Genomic DNA, 23531 nt, shown 5'->3' with positions numbered 1-23531 from the left:
AGGCTGCTGTGGCCAGACTGTCAGATTTTTCCTCTCTGGGCAGGGCATCTCTGAAAAAAAGGCAGCAGCTTCAGTAAGGGACTTATAGATAAAACCCCCTCTCCCTGGGACAGAGCACCTGGGGAAAGGGGCGGCTGTGGGCACAGCTTCAGCCACCTTAAACATCCCTGCCTGATGGCTCTGAAGAGAGCAGCAGACCTCCCAGCACAGTGTCTGAGCTCTGCTAAGGGTCAGACTGCCTCCTCAAGTGGGTATCTGGCCCCCGTGTATCGTGACTGGGACACACCTCCCAGTAGGGGCTGACAGACACCTCATACAGGAGAGCTCTTGCTGACATCTGGCAAGTGCCCCTCTGGGACAAAACTTCCAGAGGACAGAACAGGCAACAATCTTTGCTGTTCTGCAGCCTCCGCTGGTGATACCCAGGCAAACAAGGTCTGGAGTGGACCTCCAGCAAACTCCAGCAGACCTGCAGCAGAGCGGCCCAACTGTTAGAAGGAAAACTAACAAACAGAAAGGAATAGCACATCCACTCAAAGACCCCACCAGCCAAAGGTCACCAACATCAAAGACCAAAGGTAGATAAATCCACAAAGACGGGGAGAAACCAGTGCAAAAAGGCTGAAAATTCCAAAAACCAGAATGCCTCTTCTCCTCCAAAGGATCACAACTCCTCGCTGGCAAGGGAACAAAACTGGATGGAGAATGAGTTTGACAAACTGACAGAAGTAGGCTTCAGAAGGTGGGTTATAACAAACTCTTCCAAGCTAAAGGAGCATATTCTAACCCAATGCAAGGAAGCTAAGAACCCTGAAAAAAGTTTAGACAAATTGCTAACTAGAATAACCAGTTTAGAGAAGAACATAAATGACCTGATGGAGCTGAAAAACACAGCACGAGAACTTCGTGAAGCATAAACAAGTATCAATAGCTGAATCGATCAAGTAGAAGAAAAGATATGAGAGACTGAAGATCAATTTAATGAAATAAAGTGAGAAGACAAGTTTAGAGAAAAAAGAGTAAAAAGGAATGAACGAAGCCTCCAAGAAATATGGGACTATGTGAAAAGACCAAATCTACATTTGATTGGTGTACCTGAAAGTGACGGGGAGAATGAAACAAGTTGGAAAACAGTCTTCAAGATATCATCCAGGAGAACTTCCCCAACCTAGCAAGGCAGGCCAAAATTCAAATTGAAGAAATACAGAGACCACCACAAAGATACTCCTCGAGAAGAGCAAACCCAAGGCACATAATTGTCAGATTCACCAAGGTTGAAATGAAGGAAAAAATGTTAAGGGCAGCCAGAGAGAAAGGTCGGGTCACCCACAAAGGGAAGCGCATCAGACTAACAGTGGATCTCTCGGCAGAAACTGTACAAGCCAGAAGAGAGTGGGGGCCAATATTCAACATTCTTAAAGAAAAGAATTCTCAACCCAGAGTTTCATATCCAGCCAAACTAAGCTTCATAAGCGAAGGAGAAATAAAATCCTTTACAGGCAAGTAAATGCTGAGAGATTTTGTTACCACCAGGCCTGCCTTACAAGAGCTCCTGAAGGAAGCACTAAACATGGAGAGGAACAACCAGTACCAGCCACTGCAAAAACATACCAAATTGTAAAGACCATCGACACTATGAAGAAACTGCATCAACTAACGGACAAAATAAACAGCTAGCATCATAGTGACAGGATCAAATTCACACATAACAATATTACCTTTAAACAGGCTAAATGCACCAATTAAAAGACACAGACTGGCAAACTGGATAAAGAGTCAAGACCCAGCAGTGTGCTGTATTCAGGAGACCCATCTCACGTGCAGAGACACACATAGGTTCAAAATAAAGGGATGGAGGAATATTTGCCAAGCAAATGGAAAGCAAAAATAAGCAGGAGTTCCAATCCTAATCTCTGATAAAACAGACTTTAAACCAACAAAAATCAAAATAGACAAGGGCACTACATAATGGTAAAGGGATCAATGGAACAAGAAGAGCTAACTATCCTAAATATATATGCACCCAACACAGGAGCATCCAGATTCATGAAGCAAGTTCTTAGAGACCTACAAAGAGACTTAGACTCCCACACAATAATAGTGGGAGACTTTAACACCCTGCTGTCAATATTAGACAGATCAATGAGACAGAAAATTAACAAGGATATTCAGGACTTGAACTCAGCTCTGGACCAAGCAGACCTAATAGACATCTACAGAACTCTCCACCCAAAATCAACAGAATATACATTATTCTCAGCATCTCATCACACTTATTCTAAAACTGACCACATAATTGGAAGTAAACTCCTCAGCAAATGTAAAAGAATGGAAATCATAACAAACAGTCTCTCAGAACACAGTGAAATCAAATTAGAACTCAGGATTAAGAAACTCACTCAAAACCGCACAACTACACGGAAGCTGAACAACCTGCTCCTGAATGACTACTGGGTAAATAATGAAATGAAGGCAGAAATAAAGATGTTCTTTGAAACCAATGAGAACAAAGACACAACATACCAGAATCTCTGGGACCCATTTAAAGCAGTGTTTAAAGGGAGATTTACAGCACTAAATGCTCACAAAAGAAAGCAGGAAAGATCTAAAATTGACAACCTAACATCAAAATTAAAAGAACTAGAGAAGCAACAGCAAACAAATTCAAAAGCTAGCAGAAGACAAGAAATAACTAAGATCAGAGCAGAACTGAAGGTGATAGAGACATGAAAATCCCTTCAAAAAAATCAATGAATCCAGGAGCTGGTTTTTTGAAAAGATCAACAAAATAGATAGGCTGCTAGCCAGACTAATAAAGAAAAGAGAGAAGAATCAAATAGACGCAATAAAAAATGATATAGGGGATATCACCACTGATCCCACAGAAATACAAACTACCATCAGAGAATACTATAAACACCTCTATGCAAATAAAATAGAAAATCTAGAAGAAATTAATAAATTCCTGGACACATACAACCTCCCAAGTCTAAACCAGGAAGAAGTCGAATCCCTGAACAGACCAATAACAAGTTCTCAAATTGAGGCAGTAATTAATAGCCTACCAACCAAAAAAAGTCCAGGACCAGATGAATTCACAGCCGAATTCTACCAAACGTACAAACAGGAGCTAGTACCATTCCTTCTGAAACTATTCCAAACAATAGAAAAAGAGGGAATCCTCCCTAATTCATTTTATGAGGCCAGCATAATCTTGACACAAAAACCTGGCAGAGACACAACAAAAAAAATAAAATTTCAGGCCAGTATCCCTGATGAACATCAATGCAAAAATCCTCAAAAAAATACTGGCAAACCAAATCCAGTAGCACATCAATAAGCTTATCCACCACGACGTCAGCTTCATACCTGGGATGCAAGACTGGTTCAACATATGCAAATCAATCTGGCCTGCAGCCTCCCTGCCCCTCCTGCAACACTCGACTCCAGTATTCCCCTGGCTTGCCTGGCCTCCATGGCTGACAAGGAAGCAGCCTTTGATGACGCAGTGGAAGAATGAGTGATCCATAAGGAGTACAAAATATGGAAAAAGAACACCCCTTTTCTTTATGATTTGGTGATGATGCAGGCTCTGGAGTGGCCCAGCCTAACTGCCCAGTGGCTTCCAGGTGTAACCAGACCAGAAGGGAAAGATTTCAGCATTCATCGACTTGTCCTGGGTACACACACACATTGGATGAACAAAAACATCTTGTTATAGCCAGTGTGCAACTCCCTAATGATGATGCTCAGTTTGATGAATCACACTACGACAGTGAGAAAGGAGAATTTGGAGGTTTTGGTTCAGTTAGTGGAAAAATTGAAATAGAAATCAAGATCAACCATGAAGGAGAAGTAAACAGGGCCCGTTATATGCCCCAGAATCCTTGTATTATCACAACAAAGACTCCTTCCAGTGATGTTCTTGTCTTGGACTATACAAAACATCCTAAACCAGATCTTTCTGGAGACTGCAACTCAGACTTGCATCTCCATGGACATCAGAAAAAAGGCTATGGGCTTTCTTGGCCAAATCTCAGTGGGCACTTACTTAGTGCTTCAGATGATCACACCATCTACCCGTGGGACATCAGTGCTGTTCCAAAGGAGGGAAATGTGGTGGATGCAAAGACCATCTTTACAGGGCATACAGTAGTAGTAGAAGATGTTTCCTGGCATCTGTTCCATGAGTCTCTGTTTGGGTCAGTTGCTGATCATCAGAAACTTAGGATTTGGGATACTTGTTCAAACAATACTTCCAAACCAAGCCACTCAGTTGAAGCTCACACTGCTGAAGTGAACTGCCTCTCTTTCAATCCTTATAGTGAGTTCATTCTTGCCACAGGATCAGCTGACAAGACTGTTGCCTTGTGGGATCTGAGAAATCTGAAACTTATGTTGCATTCCTTTGAGTCACATGGATGAAATATTCCAGGTTCAGTAGTCACCTCACAGTGAGACTATTTTGGCTTCCAGTGGTACTGATCGCAGACTGAATGTCTAGGATTTAAGTAAAATTGGAGAGGAACAATCCCCAGAAGATGCAGAAGACGGGTCACCAGAGTTGTTGTTTATTCATGGTGGTCACACTGCCAAGATATCTGATTTCTCCTGGAATCCCAATGAACCTTGGGTGATTTGTTCTGTATCAGAAGACAATATCATGCAAGTGTAGCAAATGGCAGAGAACATTTATAATGATGAAGACCCTGAAGGAATGTGGATCCAGAAGGACAAGGGTCCTAGATATGTCTTTACTTCTTGTGATTTTAGACTCCCCTTTTTTTCTTCTCAACCCTGAGAGTGATTTAACACTGGTTTTGAGACAGACTTTGTTCAGGTATCCCTCTATATAATAGGTACCACCAATAATGCTATTAGCCCAAACAGTGGGTGTTTTCTAATATTATTGGCGGGGGGGGGGGCTTGATTCAGCAAAGCCACAGACTTACGTTGAAATTTTCTTCAGGAATTTTCTAGTAACAAACCCTGGTCTAAAGTAGCTATAGAAATGAAAATATTATGTGTGATTATTTTTCTTCTTATGCTATATCGCCAAGTTTTTCAGACTCATTTAAGTAAAGGTTAGAGTGAGTAAGGAATAGAGCCAAATGAGGTACGTGTCTGAGCCATGAAGTATAAATACAGAAAGATGTCACTTTTATTCAGGAAATAGGGAAGATTCAAGTCATATAGATTCCTACCTGAAAATCCTGACACCTGACTTTCCAGGATGCACATTTACACACGTAGACCAGTTTCTTCTTGGTTTGTTCAGTTAAGTCAAAACTACATGTTCCTCTTTCCCCATATATTTTTGCTCATTAGTGTATTTCTTGAGCTGTTTTCATGTTATTTCTTTCCTGTCTGTGAAATGGTGTGGCTTTTTTTTTATTTGTTTGTTTGTTTGCTTTTAACTTGAGACCACCAAGTTGTAAAGATGTATGTTTTTACCTGACAGTTATACCACAGGTAGATTGTCAAATTGAGAAGACTGAATCAATAACTTGTATTTGTCTTAAAAATTAAATTAATCCTTGAAAAAAAATAAAAGTAATCCATCACATAAACAGACCCAATGACAAAAACCACATGATTATCTCAATAGATGCAGAAAAGACCTTTGACAAAGTTCAACACCCCTTTATGCTAAAAACTTTCAATAAACTAGGTATCGATGGATCATATCTCAAAATAATAAGAGCTATTTATGACAAACTCACAGCCAATAGCATACTGAATGGGCAAAAACTGGAAGCATTCCTTCTGAAAACCAGCACAAGACAAGAATGCCCTCTCTCACCACTCCTATTCAACACAGTATTGGAATTTCTAGCCAGGGCAATCAGGCAAGAGAAGGAAATAAAGGGTATTCAAATAGGAAGAGAGGAAGTCAAATTGTCTCTGTTTGCAGATGACATGATTGTATATTTAGAAAACCCCATCGTCTCAGCCCAAAATCTCCTTAAGCTAATAAGCAACTTCAGCAAAATCTCAAGGAACAAAATCAATGTGCAAAAATCACAAGCATTCCTATATACCAATAACAGACAAACAGACAGCCAAATCATGAGTGAACTCCCATCCACAATTGCTACTAAGAGAATAAAATACCTGGGAATACAACTTACAAGGGATGTGAAGGACCTCTTCAAGAAGAACTACAAACCACTGCTCGAGGAAATAAGAGAGGACACAAACAAATGGAAAATACTTCCATGCTCATGGATAAGAAGAATCAATACAGTGAAAATGGCCATACTGCCCAGAGTAACTTATAGATTCAATGCTATCCCCATCCAGCTACCACTGACTTTCTTCACAGAATTGGAAAAACAAAATACTTTAAACTTCATATGGAATCAAAAAAGAACCCACATAGCCAAGACAATCCTAAGGAAACAGAACAAAGCTGGAGGCATCATGCTACCTGACTTCAAACTATACCACAAGGCTACAGTAACCAAAACGGCATGGAACTGGTACCAAAACAGATATATACAACCAATGGAACAGAACAGAGCCCTCAGAAATAATACCACACATCTACAACTATCTGATCTTTGGCAAACCTGACAAAAACAAGAAATGCGGAAACGATTCCCTATTTAATAAATGGTGCTGGGAAAACTGGCTAGCCATATGCAGAAAACTGAAACTGGACCCCTTCCTTACACCTTATACGAAAATTAACTGAAGATGGATTAAAGACTTAAACATAAGACCTAAAACCATAAAAATCCTAGAAGAAAACCTAGGCAATACCATTCAGGACACAGGCATGGGCAAAGACTTCATGTCTAAAACACCAAAAGCAATGGCAACAAAAGCCAAAATTGACAAATGGGATCTAATTAAACTAAAGAGCTCCTGCACAGTAAAAGAAACTACCACCAGAGTAAACAGGCAACCTACAGAATGGGAGAAAATTTTTGCAATCTATCCAACTGACAAAGGGCTAATATCCAGAATCTACAAAGAACTTAAACAAATTTACGAGAAAAAAACAACCTCATCAAAAAGTGAGCAAAGGATATGAACAGACACTTCTCAAAAGAAGACATTTATGCAGCCAACAAACATATGAAAAAATGCTCATCATCACTGGTCATTAGAGAAATACAAATCAAAACCACAATGAGATACCATCTCACACCAGTTAGAATCATGATCATTAAAAAGTCAGGAAACAACAGATGCTGGAGAGGATGTGGAGAAACAGGAACACTTTTACACTGTTGGTGGGAGTGTAAATTAGTTCAACCATTGTGGAAGACAGTGTGGCGATTCGTCAAGGTTCTAGAACTAGAAATACCATTTGACCCAGCAACCCCATTACTGGGTATATACCCAAAGGATTATAAATCCTTCTACTATAAGGACACATGCACACATATGTTTACTGCAGCACTATTCACAATAGCAAAGACTTGTTACAAACCCAAATGTCCATCAATGATAGACTGGATAAAGAAAATGTGTCACATATACCCCATGAAATACTATGCAGCCATATAAAAGGATGAGTTCACGTCCTTTGCAGGGACATGGATGAAGCTGGAAACCATCATTCTCAGCAAACTATCACAGGAACAGAAAAACAAACACTGCATGTTCTCACTCACCAGTGGGAGCTGAACAATGAGAACACATGGACACAGGGAGGGGAACATCGCACACCAGGGCCTGTCGGGTGGTGAGGGGCTGGGGGACGGATAGCATTAGGAGAAATACCTAATGTAGGTGATGGGTTGATGGGTGCAGCAAACCACCATGGCATGGGTATACCTATGTAAGAAAACTGCACATTCTGCACATGTACCTCAGAACTTAAAGTATAATAATTAAAAAAAAGACAAGAACTTATTGCAGACTGAGGCAGAACTCTTCAGAAATTATTCTATCTCATTCTTTAGTGACTAGACAAAATAAGGCCTAAATAGAACAAACGAAATTTTTGATCTTTCATGATCTACACCGAACCCTACTGAACTATATTGATTTCTTGTAACAAGTTTCTTTAAAATTTACTGATCTCCACATGCCCGGCCCCCAACCTCCCTGAATAACCTTTCCTCTCTCACCTATCTGTTCTCAACTTAGGGAGTTTTATCTCTCCAACGAAGTCTTTCCACTTACCACCCGGTTCACATCCTCCACCATACTCTGATATCATTATTAATAAATGCTACTGATTGGATGTGTACAATGTTCATTTTGCATGTTTATATCATAGAACCATCACAACAACCTTGAGAGAGGCAGCTCTTACTCCTATTTTAGAGGTTAACTGAGGCTTTTAGAGATTTTGGCAACTTACCTGAGATCACATTGCTAGTAGGCAGAAGTATCTGATTCAAAAATCAGACTGACTTTAAAGTCTAACAGAAGTGATTCCCAAAGTGTGAGACCCTGGTACTACAGCACAGAGCTACAAAAGGGGGCAGGAAAGAGAATTTTACCCCAACCCTCACTTAGTGCAAGTGGCCGTGACCTCCCTGAAACCCTCTTGTGTCTAACAATGAAATCAGCTTGCCATATCCTGCCTATAGAAGCAGCTGCAACAGACCAACTCTTGAAGGGACTGCTAAGGCTGCTCAGGCTGGTGCTTCCTAGCCCTGAGAAAGCAAAGCTGTGTATTAATATGATTCTTACAGTTCCCCTTGCACACACCTGCCACTGACCTCCATTCTCCTCCCCACAACACACACACATACAACCCCTCCTGTGCCTGCACTGGATGGGTTGCTAACCTGGAGCTGGAGGGAAAGTGGCTTCCGAATCCAAAGCTTTGATGGATGGGCAAGTAGCTTAGCAGGCAGCAGAGGGAATGTACATTAGATGACTCTAGAAAACAGCGGCCAGGCGCCACACTCCAGACCTTTTCCCAAGATTCACAGTTAGTCTGAAGTGGCTCCATTTACTGGTCTTCCAGGTGAGAAGAAGTGCAAGTACGTCAGTAGCCAGCAGAACTGGAGACATACAAGGTCAGTGACCTGCAAATTTGCTAGTGCATCACTGATATCATTTTGAAAAAAAACACATTTTAAGTTGACATTAAAATCTCACCATACGTTTAAAGGATGCAATTTCCAGCATACTGTAAAAATTGACATTTTAAAATACAAATTATACTGCCTTTAATATGTGCCCAGTGGAAACTAAATATCAGAATGATTTTGATACCCATCATCACCCATTTAAAAATTCATAGACTGACTCATCTTTAACAGGTGGAAATTTTATGCTGCTCGTTTTCCTCTTTTATTTACATTCTACTTCATATAACTTCATCTTAATATATTTTCATGCTTGAAATCTTTTTATCACCCTATCATGCTTCTCTAGCCCCCACATATACACATGTGTATGTACTAAATTTGTTTTTCCTGTGGTCTTAAATCTCTAAGTGTTAAAATGGTAACTTCTGGATTCAGGGATCAATAATATTATTAGTACAAAACCGATCAAAACAACTTATAAAAGTAAAAATTGGTAAGAAATGGATACTTAATGAAATGAGCTTTTGTTTCCATATATCCATAAATGAATATTACTTCTTACTATAATAAAATCAGTCAGGATTCAACATCATTTTTATGCCTATTTTGTGTTTTTTATAAAAGCTGAGAAAAACCTTCAGTTAAATAAGTGGATGAGAATTAAATATGTTTTGTTATAGCAATGTTTCTTACTTTGAATTCTTTTGGAGTTATATCCCCAAATCACTTAGCAACCTATCATCAAAAATGTCTTAAATGAATTGATAGCTGACATCTCAATCAAGGCTCCTTTACTTTTGTTGAAAGCAAAACTTGGAAACCACCTGACTTGTCAGAGAATCTGTTAGTCATTTGCTTTCTCACACTGACACTCCAATAGTTTCTGGCATATGGAGGTTTTGAATACCTGGAGGAACATAGCATAGAAGCCAGAATGGTGCAAGTGTGCCTTTTTTTTGTGAAAAGGGTGAAGGGAAATTGGAGAAAGGCAGGTTGGGAAAGGAGAATATGTGCCCCCTTATGTACAGATGGGCAGAGTAATTTTCTGAAAGAGAATACATGAAAGTTGAGGATCTGAAAACTGACTGCGGTCATTTGCCTGAGCCTACATACCCCCTTGAAAAGTCTTTCTATTTCTCACTCATTGTTGCTCCTCCCTCCAACATGCTAAGTCTGTTTTGTCTTCTTTTTTTTAGAGACAAGGTCTCACTCTGTCACCCAGGCTGGCGTACAGCTGTGCGATCATGGCTCACTGAAGCCTCGACCTCCTGGACTCAAGCTATCCTCCTACCTCAGTCTCCCAAGTAGTTGCACCTACAGGCACGCACCACCACACCCAGCTAATTGCTTATTTTTTCTAGAGATGAGGTCTTGCTATATTGCCCATGCTGGTCTTGAACTCCTGTCCTCAAGCAATCTTCCCGCCCTCAAGCAAATCTCCTGCCTTGGCCTCCCAAAGTGCTGGAATTACAGGTGTGAGCCATCGTATATTATCTTCTTGTCAACATTCATTCATTCTCTAAAAATACACCGTCTGTCAACTATAGGCTAGGCACATCTATTTACTGATAATGATATAAAATAAGCTTAAATTCCTAAGAAACAAAAGAAAAATAAATTCCTAAGAAACAAAAGAAAAATTCCTAAGAAACAAAAGAAAAATATTAAAACTGACCAAAAAAAAAATTAAGTAAAACTAGACAGATGGTACACAAGAATAACTGAATTTTGAGAAACAGTTAATGAAGCTAAACTAATATATCACACTGTGTGTCACCCTGCTTGCTTACCAATTTCCCTAACTCATTTATATGGGAGCCTTGACTTATTTTTCTCCTTGGCTAAGTGCCTGGGGCCTAAATCCCGGAGTAAATGAATAAAATTGGAGTTCTGATTCAAGGCTCTCTGAACTACTTATTATTTTAACAAAATTAAAGCATTAAAAAATTAAAAGCTAGTTAAAATTTTGCAAAACTGTATAATGTATCATTTGGATAATGTTTATTATTTGATAGTATAATTTTCATTCAACTTTTCTGTGACTTTATTCTTTTTTCCTACTACTCTACTCTCCACCCTACCTTCCGTCCTAGTGATGAAGATGAAAAATATCACTTAATCTAGAAATTGTTAAACACAATTAATATAACCCTGTAGATTACAGAACCTATTTAAATTTCCATAGCTAAAAAAAATTCCTTGATTTAGTGCTATTATTATCCACTAGAGGGTGCTCATTCAACTCTTTTAAAAGTTGGAAATGAAAAACAAATCAATTTATGGAAATGCACCAAAGTATGTTTTTGAGTCATTTTATTTTTACTCCTCAGAGATGCTAACGAAGAGGTGATGGCTTCCTATTCTATTTTGGCAATGGCTCTTCCTTGTATCTCACAGAAGGGCAATTTATGTCCGGATTTGTTATTCACTGTACCTCAGACCGGAAATCCTTTGCGTTTCTGGTGGAACATCAAAAGGCTAAAAATCCTGAACATAAGAGTCCTTCATACTACGGGATCTGAGCATACATTTGGAAGGATGCAACTCCGGACCCTTCACAGCAGCACAGATGGTATAGGAAAAGGCGTGGACTTTTAAGTCACAGGACTGAATTTGCCACAACTACAAGATACCTATCAATTGTTCTAACCTCTGACTTTAAAGTGTCTAAAAGTTACTTCTTCACAGAGATTTGCACAGATTAAGGCTGAAAATGTGTGTAAAGCCAACATATAGGACAATATAGAAATCTAGATACTGGTTCATTTCTCTCTTTCTTAACCACCTCAGTCTACATCCTTCACAGATTATGGTAATATTATCAGGTTGTGTGTGTGTATGTGTGTGTGTGTGTGTGTGTATTTTTTTTCCTCTCTGTATGTGAACTCTCGGTCAGTGAGGAGAGTGTCCAAAAAAAAAAGATGTTGCAGACAGTTCAGACTTATATGTTCTGTTTGTTTTGCTTTCTATAAAGTACATGTAAAATTTCCACAGTTAATAAAGATTTCTAATTAATGCTTATATTAATCATACATTTATTAAGTATCCATTAATTATCCAATTAATCATACATGTATTTGAGGGCAGGATATATACAGTCCATTTTTGTATTCTCAGTGCTTAGCACAATGCCTAGTACACAAACACTGACAAAACTGGGAATAAGCAGAAGACTTGCCCAAGTCTCAAGGTATTGGTTCTTCAAAACCCTCCCTTGTCAGGAAAAAGATAAGCAAGTTAGTAAATTATGACGATAAAACCTTGAAAGAATCACAATAGCTCTATCAACAAAATGCAATGGATACACGAAGGGCAAAACTAATTTTGCCAAGGGACATACAGAAGGCTTGATGAAGTGGTTAATCATAGTAACAAAAATAATGCTAATGCATATGAAGTCCTTACTATACGTCAAACAACATTCCATTCACATTGTATATACACAAATTCATTTTATCTTCCCAAATGATTATATGAAATAGATACTATTTTTTCCCCATTTTACAGACGAGGACAATGGAGCACAGAGATATTAACTCACCTAGGTCATATGCTACAAGATGCAGAGGTGGGATTTGAACCCACACTACTGCACAGAGGGAGAAGGGAAAAAGGCATTCCTAGCAGAAGAACAGCATAGCCAGTCCCAAAGGCATGAAGGAGCCTGCCCAGAAAGATAAGATTTTTAGTCCAAACATAATACTGCAGACTTCTGGGGAGCAAAGGTTTGTACTCAAGGTGTGACACAATGGAATTTGGTAGCACTGAGAAACAGCATGACAGAGTGGGTAAAACAAACTCTCAAGGCTCTTCAAAGTGTTAGATGTGTATACTTGGGCAAGTTAAAGTGTGAGATGTGTATACCTGGGCAAGTTACTTAACCTCTGTGTGCCTCAGCTTTCCTATCTATAAATGGAAATAACTATTTCAGAGGGTTGTACATAGGATTGTTATTATTCATAAAGTGATTACAACATTGACTGGTACATAGTGCCATAAAAGTGGTTGCTAAAATAAGCAAACAGGTAAGTACTAAACATGGCTGTTGCAATATGCCAGATAAGAGATTGGGAAGGTCTAAGTGAATGGCAGCAGTAGAGAATTTTTTTAAAAAGATCCAAATTAAAAGGGGGCAGGGTAGTTGAGTCTCAAAGACAACTCTCACTTCTGACACCAACTACAAGTTCAGGGATTCCAAGGATGACTCTCAGGTTTGATTATTCACTGGGACACAACGGAACTCACTGAAAGCTGTTATAATCACAGTTATAGTCACAGTTTATTATAATGAAAGCATACAGATTAAAAACAATCACAGGAAGAGACTCATAGTGCAGAATTCACAACAATTCAAAGCATGAAGCTTCCAGTTGTCCTCTCCAACGGAATCATCAACGAGGCCAACTTTTGCTGGCAGTAATGTATGACAGTATGCACAAGAGTATTGCCAACCAGGGACACTCACCAAAGCCTTGGTATCCACTTTTTATTGGGGCTTGGTCACGTACATATGATTGACTGTCCATACAGCTTTTAGTCACAAGCCCTTCTGGATGCTGAGTTGACACCTGTGGTCCCCAGGCCTCAACATAAATCACATCGTTAGATTATCAGGTGTGACCTCAACACCCAGGTAAACAAAGACACACTTATCAGGAAGGACATTCCAAGGGCTTAGAGATTGCTTCCCAGGAGCTGAGGGCAGTTGCCAGACCTATTTTTATATAAGGTTCATTTTTTACTACAAAGGTAGTGAAGGTATAGAGAAGAAAGGAGGAAACCAGACTGATGGTGATACACTTAATTGAGATAAAACATGCAGGTAGCAAAGGCAACATAACTTTGAAAGGGAAAAATAATAATACACTTTTGAGTTTGCCAAGTAACTGAAGTTGCTAAAAAACAGAAGTATGGGACTAAATCTTAGGAAGAACCTCACAGCTTGAGATGACAGCATACTGATAAAAGTCATGCCATGAATGGGCTTACCTGAGGAGAACATGGAGGCAACAAATAGAGCAAAAATTGAACCAGGGTAAACTCCAATTTTAAAGGGCTGCTCAGAGGATGACTAGACAAGAAAGGTTACTAAAAAAGAGCAAAACTAAATACTAAATCTTCCTCACTACTACAGGAAACTAAAAATATTGAATAAATTACTTTCTAAATAGGCCAAAAAAAGAGCACTTGACTTTCCCTGGAAGGAGACTCTACAAGTACATTGTGTCTTGCAAACAAGCAGTTAAAACACAAAATATTTCATTCTGTTCTTATTTCCCCATACCATCTTCCATGCTCAGACTACTTCCTAAGCTGAGAAACCTTTATTTTGCCTATGGCAAATTTAGTGTGTGTTTATGCAAAACTTAAATTACCACAAAAACCCCACAATAGGGTAAATGTAGCAGAAGGCACAGCTAATTAAATGGATTTGAGGTTCATTGCTCATTTTGCTCAGGGTCAAATAATAGTATATGACTTTCTGAGTACACCAAGTAGAAAAATAAGTCATTATAGGATATGAGTAGCCAGACTGCTACAAAGTCTACAGAAAAAAAAAGCCTCTTGAAATCTTTTTTTTTTTTTAAATCACATCCCAGATATGAGACAGTACAGAACAAGGATGAGCTGTGGGAGTTATTGAGTCAGACAACCCAGGCACAAGCCTCAGCTCTGCCACTTATTAGCTGAGTGAACTTGGGCAAGTTACTTAAACTCTTAACGGGTTTGTTCTGAGGATCATGTAAGTCAGTATTGTCTGGCATATAGTAAACATACAATAAGTGTTTGGTTATTTGGATACTCTATTTGAGTACCTTTGTATACTGAAAACCTCATAAATTTATTACATACTTTATTATTCAGTTTTTCATCTCTGTGACAGAAAATACCCATTTGAAAATCTACTTTTGAAATAAAACCCACGAATATAAACGGTTTGCATATTACAGCATTTACCAATTTCTATAACAGCTTAATTGTCCTAAAATTATCTCAGAATCACCTCAGACTTTGTGATCTTTATTAGCCAAAACTTAATTTGTTTTAGAAAATGCTTAGAACTGCCCTTTGTAAAGGAGAAATGCTTAAGAGTTGATCCAAGAAAAAAATGGACAAGCCAACCATCTGAAAAATTAGTCTGGACGAAGTTCCAGATAATATCTGTAGCCATGCAACTTTTTTTCCTCATGCAACATGTAGTGGGCTTTTGCCCTAACTTCATGAACAGTGCACCTTCTTCCCTCAGCCTAGGAGGCCTAGTTCTTTTTGTCAAAGTAACTCCTCTAAGTCACCAAGACCCAGCTTCCCTTCAGGCCTTTGCTGGCACCCTCAGGCTTTGTTAGATACTTGGATCACAGTATTCACAAATTAGTTTGTATAGTTGTAACCACACCCATCTCCTCACTTCTCCCATTAACACTAACTAGACGGCATGTAAACTGGACACGCAGACTGTCTTGCTCTGTATTCCAGAGAGGGTTATATAGTGTATCAGGCACTCAATGTCAAGAACCCATACAGTAATCCATACATTAACAGCATCTTACCAAACAGACAAATCACAATTCTCCCACTTCCATGCATTAAACATTCCTTATTTTTATAGTATATTTAAATAATTTTGTGTGTATATGCACGTGTTCAAAATATACCCAGCCATCGACATAGGAAAGAAATATGATTACCAAATAAAGTGTACCTTTGGCTGAGATAAAGCAGTGCTGGCTTTAAAGATTTGTTGTATTATCTTCTAAATTTCAGAAATCAGTCAAATATTCCAAATTTTATGTTTTTTTCTTTTACAGTATAATTAATTTTGTCAAACTAGTGGGCATTCCTATTTCAAGGATAAAAGTAATTGCTCAAAGCAAAGGCGTAACAATTTGTGCTTACCATCCCGACAAAGTTTTATTTCCCCTTTCCAACACGCTATGATTCATTCTATTTCTTCTTAGTTGTTCCTTTCTGTAGCTTCAGTAGGAAAAGGCAACCAGATTTAGATTCCTTTGCCTTTTATCCTCACAGCATCCCTCCCACAAAAAGGAGGACTACATATTGTACTTTGTTCCATCATAAAGCATCGAGATGAATTATACTAACCTTACTGTATTCCAGGCATCTCCGAGTTCTTTGGAATACTGTTTTTCAAAATGATCCAACACAACTTTGCAAATCTGTTTTGCAAGCTTCCCCTCTGATTTTGCTTTCAGCTATGATGATAAGAAAAAGTTGCTGACACACCGTGATATTGCAAATTTACTGAACGTCAACATTAGCAAGGTCTTTTTTTAAGACAAGAACACTTTTTTTTGGATAATTACTAGTTCTTGAAATGGAAGCAATACCTTACATGTACCAAAACTGTACATTACCTAATTATGAAAAAGCAAGGTTTTTCCAAATAATTATTTTCCAAATGTGAAGCAAAGGTTAAAACAGAATCTACTGGGGCTGAAGAAACTGTCAAAAGGAACAAAATTAATTTTAAAAAGTCACTGTAGGGGCTAGGCAGGTGGCTCACACCTGTAATCCCAGCACTGTGGGAGGCAGAGGCGGGAGGATCACATGAGGTCTGGAGTTCAAGACCAGGTTGGCCAACACGGGAAACCCGTCTCTACTAAAAATACAAAAATTAGCCGGGAGTGGTGGTGGGCGCCTGTAACCCCACCTACTCAGGGGGCTGAGGTGGGAGAATCACTTGAACTCAGGAGGTGGAGGTTGCAGTGAGCCGAGATCGCGCCACTGTACTCCAGCTGGCTCATGCTTTGCAGGGACGAGGCAAGAGGATCATTTCCCAGTTCAAGACCAGATTGGAAAACATATCAAGGACATGTCTCTACAAAAAGTAAAAAAAAAAAAAAAAAAAATTAGCCAGGCGTGGTGGCCTGCTCCTGTAGTCCTAGCTACTAGGGAGGCTGAGGCTGGAGGATCGCTTGAACCCAGGAGTTCAAGGTTACAGTGAGCAATGATGGAGCAGCTGCATTCCAGATTGGGTAACAGAGCAAGAACTTGTATCTAAACAAAACTAAAAAGTCACCGGGGATGCTGACATCAAGAAAAATTGGTGAAAGGTATTTGAGAACTCTGTACTATCTTTGCAACTCTTCGTTATTTTAAAGTGAAAAGTTAATTTAGGGAGAAAAGTCACTCCAATTTCATCGTGAACTTCCTTGCAATTGTTTCATTTATTCATCCAAGAAACGTGTATTCAATGCCTACTATGTAACAGACACTGTTCTAAGCTCCCAGGATACCGCTATGACACAGAAAACAAATCTCAGCCCTCCAAGAGCTGGAGGGAGTGGGTACTAGAAGTCTGCGAGCTGGATGGAAGGGACTCAGCATTACTGCACTCAGCATTATTTCAGGGCTTGACAGTAAAGCCAAAGAAACGCTGATCTCGCGAGGGGACGAACAAAGGTGATGTTCCCCCATCCCAGCACCCTCCCTCGCCACCTCGGCCGCGTCCAGAAGCATCTCATTCAGATAGAGGTACCCAGCCGGGCCCCAGGTCTCACCTGGGTCAGCATTGTCCCGCTGAGAGCTTTCAAACAACAGGTGTACGCGAATCAGTATCAAAAAGCCTCCAAGGAACTGAAAAAAACAGCCTGACTTCCGGGATTCGCGGGCATCCACTTTCATTCTCACGTTTCCTCTTCAATTTCTCGCGAGATACTGATTTGCTCGCGCTATAGAATTCTCGTCGAAGAGGCTTAGCTCCCGCGGGAGATTTCGTGCGCAGTTACTTCCGGTAGCTGGTAAAGGCTGATACTTCCCTTGACGCGGAGGTAACGGGCCAGGGCCAAAGCGACTTTCGCTACTTGGATTGGTTGGCGTAGCTTTGGGCGGCCGGACCTTAGAAAGTCACACATCTGCGCGCCTGTGTGGCCCCTGCTTCTGCGGATGCTGAGGTGGGAGGATCGCTTGGGCAGAAGTTTGAGGTTGCAGTGACCCGTGATCGCGCCACTGCACTGCAGCGTGGGCGACAGAGCGAGACTTTGTCTCAAAAATAAATAAAAAGATAGTCGCATATTGTGCTGAACAGTGTGTATATGCATGGGGCTCAATAAAAGAATGAGTTTTGGGGTTATGTTGTATGATGACTGATTTAAAATATTCTCAAAGCGAAGCTAGTTACTGACTTAATCTACCAAATCTAATGACCCCTGTTAACCTAGACATTCAGTACCCAAGGATAAAAGGGTGGAATATAATGAAAAAGAAATTAAGTCGTGCTTTTCCCCAGACCTGGCCCATGGGGATAATCTCTCCTTCTTTTAATGGAGAGTGTTAAACTGAAGTAGGCATGTAAAGCGGTTACAACAGTGATTAGGAAACAGTAAATGCCCAAATGTTAGCTGCTATTATTTTCACTATTGTGATCATTGTGATTTTTGTCGCGTTGATACCAAATGCGTGAAGACCAAAAGGACCCTCCACTCTAGCCTCCCCAATTCACCTTTACAAGGGAGCAATGTTTAATGGTTCTCCAAGGAAGATGTTTATTACACCTATTTTGACACGAATAGAAGTTTATTTGCTCTTTTGGTGTCATGCTTCAGTAACTATCATTTGTAGCAGCAATCAGCAATTAGAAAAAACCGGTTTGATATGGTCCCTGATAGTTAATAATCATCATTTTGAGTTGTTCCTTGATGCTCATATCAATATACGTACATGCTATAGGTACAAGTCTTATATTCATGTAAAAACATGTCTTTCCATCTAATCTGATTTGAAGCTTAATATATTTATTTATTTAAACAAGTTTCCAAGTCACCTAAAACATGCATCTTATTAGAATTTAGATTTGGTAAAAAAGACAATATGATATTCAGGAATGAAATGATGCCATCTCTTGGATGCCGTCTGTTTAATGTTTGTGGAAAAGTCGGTCTAACCTTTCAGCCTCTGTATTTTTTATAATTTTATAAATTTATATTTTATAAATATATTTTATAAATTTATATTTTATAAATGTATTTTATAAATTTATATTTTATAAATGTATTTTATAAATTTATATTTTATAAATGTATTTTATAAATTTATATTTTATAAATGTATTTTATAAATTTATATTTTATAAATGTATTTTATAAATTTATATTTTATAAATGTATTTTATAAATTTATATTTTATAAATGTATTTTATAAATTTATATTTTATAAATGTATTTTATAAATTTATATTTTATAAATGTATTTTATAAATTTATATTTTATAAATGTATTTTATAAATTTATATTTTATAAATGTATTTTATAAATTTATATTTTATAAATGTATTTTATAAATTTATATTTTATAAATGTATTTTATAAATTTATATTTTATAAATGTATTTTATAAATTTATATTTTATAAATGTATTTTATAAATTTATATTTTATAAATGTATTTTATAAATTTATATTTTATAAATGTATTTTATAAATTTATATTTTATAAATGTATTTTATAAATTTATATTTTATAAATGTATTTTATAAATTTATATTTTATAAATGTATTTTATAAATTTATATTTTATAAATGTATTTTATAAATTTATATTTTATAAATGTATTTTATAAATTTATATTTTATAAATGTATTTTATAAATTTATATTTTATAAATGTATTTTATAAATTTATATTTTATAAATGTATTTTATAAATTTATATTTTATAAATGTATTTTATAAATATATTTTATAAATTTATATTTTATAAATATATTTTATAAATATATTTTATAAATTTATATTTTATAAATATATTTTATAAATTTATATTTTATAAATATATTTTATAAATTTATATTTTATAAATATATTTTATAAATTTATATTTTATAAATATATTTTATAAATTTATATTTTATAAATATATTTTATAAATTTATATTTTATAAATATATTTTATAAATTTATATTTTATAAATATATTTTATAAATTTATATTTTATAAATATATTTTATATAATTTATTTTTCTATGTTCATTCCAGAATGTTGCAATTAATTAATACAGTGGTATTGTATTTGCAATGTAGGCACGTAAAAAAATTTGAACAAGGGAATTTCGCGGCATTCTTGGCCTGGCTTCCTGGCGTAGCCAGCAAGCTCGGAGGTGTTAACCGCTGCTGTCATGTTTCTTTTGCTAAACTGCATCGTCGCTGTGTCCCAAAACATGGGCATCGGCAAGAACGGGGACCTGCCCAGGCCGCCACTCAGGAATGAATTCAGGTATTTCCAGAGAATGACCACAACTTCTTCAGTAGAGGGTAAACAGAATCTGGTGATTATGGGTAGGAAGACCTGGTTCTCCATTCCTGAGAAGAATCGACCTTTAAAGGATAGAATTAATTTAGTTCTCAGCAGAGAACTCAAGGAACCTCCACAAGGAGCTCATTTTCTTGCCAGAAGTTTGGATGATGCCTTAAAACTTACTGAAGGACCAGAATTAGCAAATAAAGTAGACATGATTTGGATAGTTGGTGGCAGTTCTGTTTATAAGGAAGCCATGAATCACTTAAACTATTTGTGACAAGGATCATGCAGGACTTTGCAAGTGACACGTTTTTTTCAGAAATTGACTTGGAGAAATATAAACTTCTGCCTGAATACCCAGGTGTTCTCTCTGATGTCCAGGAGGGGAAACACATCAAGTACAAATTTGAAGCATATGAGAAGAATGATTAATATGAAGGTGTTTTCTGGTTTAAGTTGTTCCCCCTCCGAGAAAAGTATGCATTTTTACATTAGAAAAGAGACTTTTGTTGACTTCAGATCTATGGATAACTATTTCTAAGCAACGTGTTTTTATTCCTCACTAATCTTGGCTATATCAGATACCATTTATGAAACATTCTTGCTATAACTGTCTCTCCAAGACCCCGACTGAGTCCCCAGCACCTGCTACAGTGAGCTGCCATTCCACACCCATCACATGTGGCACTCTTGCCAGTCCTTGACATTGTCAGGCTTTTCTAATGTTGGTAGTATTTATTAAAGATGAAGATGCACATACCCTTCAGCTGAGCAGTTTCACTAGTGGGAAATACCGAAAGCTTCGTACGTGTATATCCAGAGGTTTGTAGACAAATGTTGCAGCCTTTTTTGTAACAGTGAAAAACTGAAAACAACCTGGAAGTCCAGTGATGGGAAAATGAATATATTTCTGTCTTAGATTGGGGAACCCAAAGCAGATTCCAAGACTGAAATTTAAGTGAAAGCAGTTTATTTGCTAGGTCATACCAGAAGTCATCAATCGAAGTATGGAGAAATGGGAACTGAGAAGGTGAAAACCAGTTCAGAGTCAGTGAGGAGGTTCTCATTGGTAACGAGCTCCATACTGCTGAGATACAGGGAAACGGAGGGGAGAAAGCTAGAGTATTTAACCCCCACTCCTTGGTTGTCAGCTCCCTGTCCTGTGTGTGGGCAGAACGTACTCCAGCTACTCAATAGCAAGTTCCAGGTGTTTGCTGAAAGAAGCTGCTGGAATGTACGGGAACAGTGAATGCCAAACACTTAAAGCAATTCCATGTTTAAGTATGTAAACTCTTCATACTTTTTTTTTTTTCTTTTTAAGACAGAGTTTCACTCTTGTTGCCCAGGCGGAGTGCAATGGAACAACCTTGGCTCACGGCAACTTCCGCCTTCCCAGGTTCAAGCAATTCTCCTGCCTCAGGCTCCTGGGTGGCTGGGACTACAGGCGCGTGCCACCACGCCAGGCTAATTTTGTATTTTTGGTGGGGACATTCCATGTTGGTCAGGCTAGTCTCGAACTCCTGACCTCAGGTGATCCTCCTGCCTCGGCCTTCAGGGGTGCTGGGATTACAGGCATCAGCCACTGCACTTGGCAGATCTTCATTCTTTTAGTAAAAAGTATAAAGCCACACATGGTTTATTTGAAATATTTTATAATTTAAAAAAGTACAGAAGCAGGAAAACCAATTCTAGGTTCAAGTGAGGGATGATGATACTTTGAACCAAAGGATTGCATGTGGTAAGAAATTGTGATTTAAGATATATTTTAAAGTTGGAAGTAGCAGGATATTCTGATGGAGTTTGACTTTGGTTTTGGGCCCACTGAGTTTGAGATGCCTTTGAGAAATGAAAGAAGTAGAGAGAGAATTAAAAACTGGCCAGGAGTGGTGGCTCACGCCTGTGGTCCCAGCACTTTTGGGGGCTGAGGTGGGTGGATCACCTGAGACCAGCTTGGGCAACATGGTGGAGCCCTGTCTCTACAAAAGATACAAAAATTGGCTGGGCATTGTGGCACACACCTGTAGTCTCGTCTACTCGCGGGGCTGAGATGGAGGGATCAATTGAGCCCATGAGTTCAAGGCTGCAGTGAGTCGTGATTTTGCCACTGCACTCCTGCCTGGGTGACAGAAGAGACCCTGTCTCAAAAAAGAATCTGAAAACAACGGAACCATGCCTTCAGAATTCTATAAAGTTATTTTCAACTGATAAATCTATATTCAGGCAAATAATCAAGGGTGAAGGTAAAATAATACATTTTTAGACAAGCAAAGACTCAGGGGTTACATGTACCCTTTCTTGGGAAGCTATCGGAGAAAATACTCCAGCAAAATGAAGGCGTACACAAACCAGAGAATGACGTGGATCCAGCAAATAGTATCCAACACAGGCAATTATTCCAGCTGTGGAGCTAGCTTTAAAAAGAAACAGTAAAAATAGTAATAGATTAGCTGGGTGGGATGGCCCATGCTTGTAGTCCCAGCTACTCAGGAGGCTAAGCAAAAGGATGGCTTGAGCCCAAGAGTTCAGAGCAGCCTGGCCACCATAGTGAGATCCCTTCTCTTAAAAATAATAGGTTATTGCCAGATTTGGGGCATTTGGAAAGAAGTGCATTGAAGATAAAGCAAAAGTTAAAAAAAAAAAAAAAGGGGGGAAGGGTTGGTTAGGCAATCATTAATTCTAGGGCAGGAAGAAGTACAGGATACGAAGTAAGAGCATCATACGCTGTTTTTCTGAACAATGGGCAATATGTACATAGTCATAATGATGTGGTGACTGACTGCTTAGCCCCTAAATCTGGTAACTACTTTGGGACAATATGGGAGGAAAAGTGAAGATAGTGATGGTGTAAGAGCTAAATCCTCATCTGTCATATCAAGAAATCACTATATAATGTATAACATAATCAAGAAATGACTAAGTAGTTATGTGAAGAAAAGAATGGAACATTGCTAGAAGAGTTAGAAGTCATTGCTCCAGAGAATTAGGAGGGATGGGGCAGGGGACTGTTAGGATGCATTATAAACTGAAGAGGCTTTTAAAGATTACATGTATTAATATATGCATTCACTTGAAAAACTAAAAAAATAGTAATTTTTTAAAACCCATGGAGGTAACTACCAGAAGGAAAAACTAAGAGAATGAAAAGTGCTTTCCTCTGGAAAGAACAAGTCGCAGGACTGCTGTTTTCATTGTAAGACTTTTGGAGCCATTTGATTTTACTTAACCATTTTCATATATTTCTTTAATAAAAATAATTCTATCTTAATAAAAAG

The 23531-nt window shown here is 38.1% G+C and overlaps 2 protein-coding genes and 1 pseudogene across 6 annotated transcripts in view; 2 read left to right on the top strand and 1 right to left on the bottom strand.

Annotated features, from left to right (window-relative positions):
• NSUN3 (NOP2/Sun RNA methyltransferase 3) overlaps window positions 1-17724 on the bottom strand; it is a 68836-nt gene extending 51112 nt beyond the window's left edge. The window contains exons 1-4 of one of the 5 annotated variants that reach the window (XM_019024496.4): window positions 16104-16186; window positions 13468-13585; window positions 12544-12666; window positions 8754-9018 (exon numbers count right to left, since the gene is read on the bottom strand). In XM_019024496.4, the coding sequence (XP_018880041.3) occupies window positions 8754-8920 (167 nt within the window). In that variant the 5' untranslated portion in view covers window positions 8921-9018; window positions 12544-12666; window positions 13468-13585; window positions 16104-16186. Of the gene's footprint in view, window positions 1-8753; window positions 9019-12543; window positions 13586-16103; window positions 16214-17521 lie in introns of those variants that run through there. The other 4 variants (XM_063703945.1, XM_004035940.5, XM_055383697.2 and 1 more) reach the window with 4 other exon arrangements.
• LOC115934014 (histone-binding protein RBBP4-like) lies at window positions 3476-4858 on the top strand (annotated as a pseudogene).
• A 114-nt stretch (window positions 17725-17838) lies between the features above and the next one.
• Window positions 17839-20769, top strand: DHFR2 (dihydrofolate reductase 2). Its single transcript, XM_019024497.4, is given in 3 exon segments — window positions 17839-17914; window positions 20043-20519; window positions 20522-20769. Coding segments are annotated over 2 exon segments (552 nt in total). The 5' UTR covers window positions 17839-17914; window positions 20043-20137; the 3' UTR covers window positions 20692-20769.
• Window positions 20770-23531: the final 2762 nt, after the last annotated feature.

Source organism: Gorilla gorilla, chromosome 2 (genome assembly GCF_029281585.2).
Source record: "Gorilla gorilla gorilla isolate KB3781 chromosome 2, NHGRI_mGorGor1-v2.1_pri, whole genome shotgun sequence".
NCBI lineage: Eukaryota > Metazoa > Chordata > Mammalia > Primates > Hominidae > Gorilla > Gorilla gorilla.
This window is presented reverse-complemented; position numbering and strand designations above follow the sequence as displayed.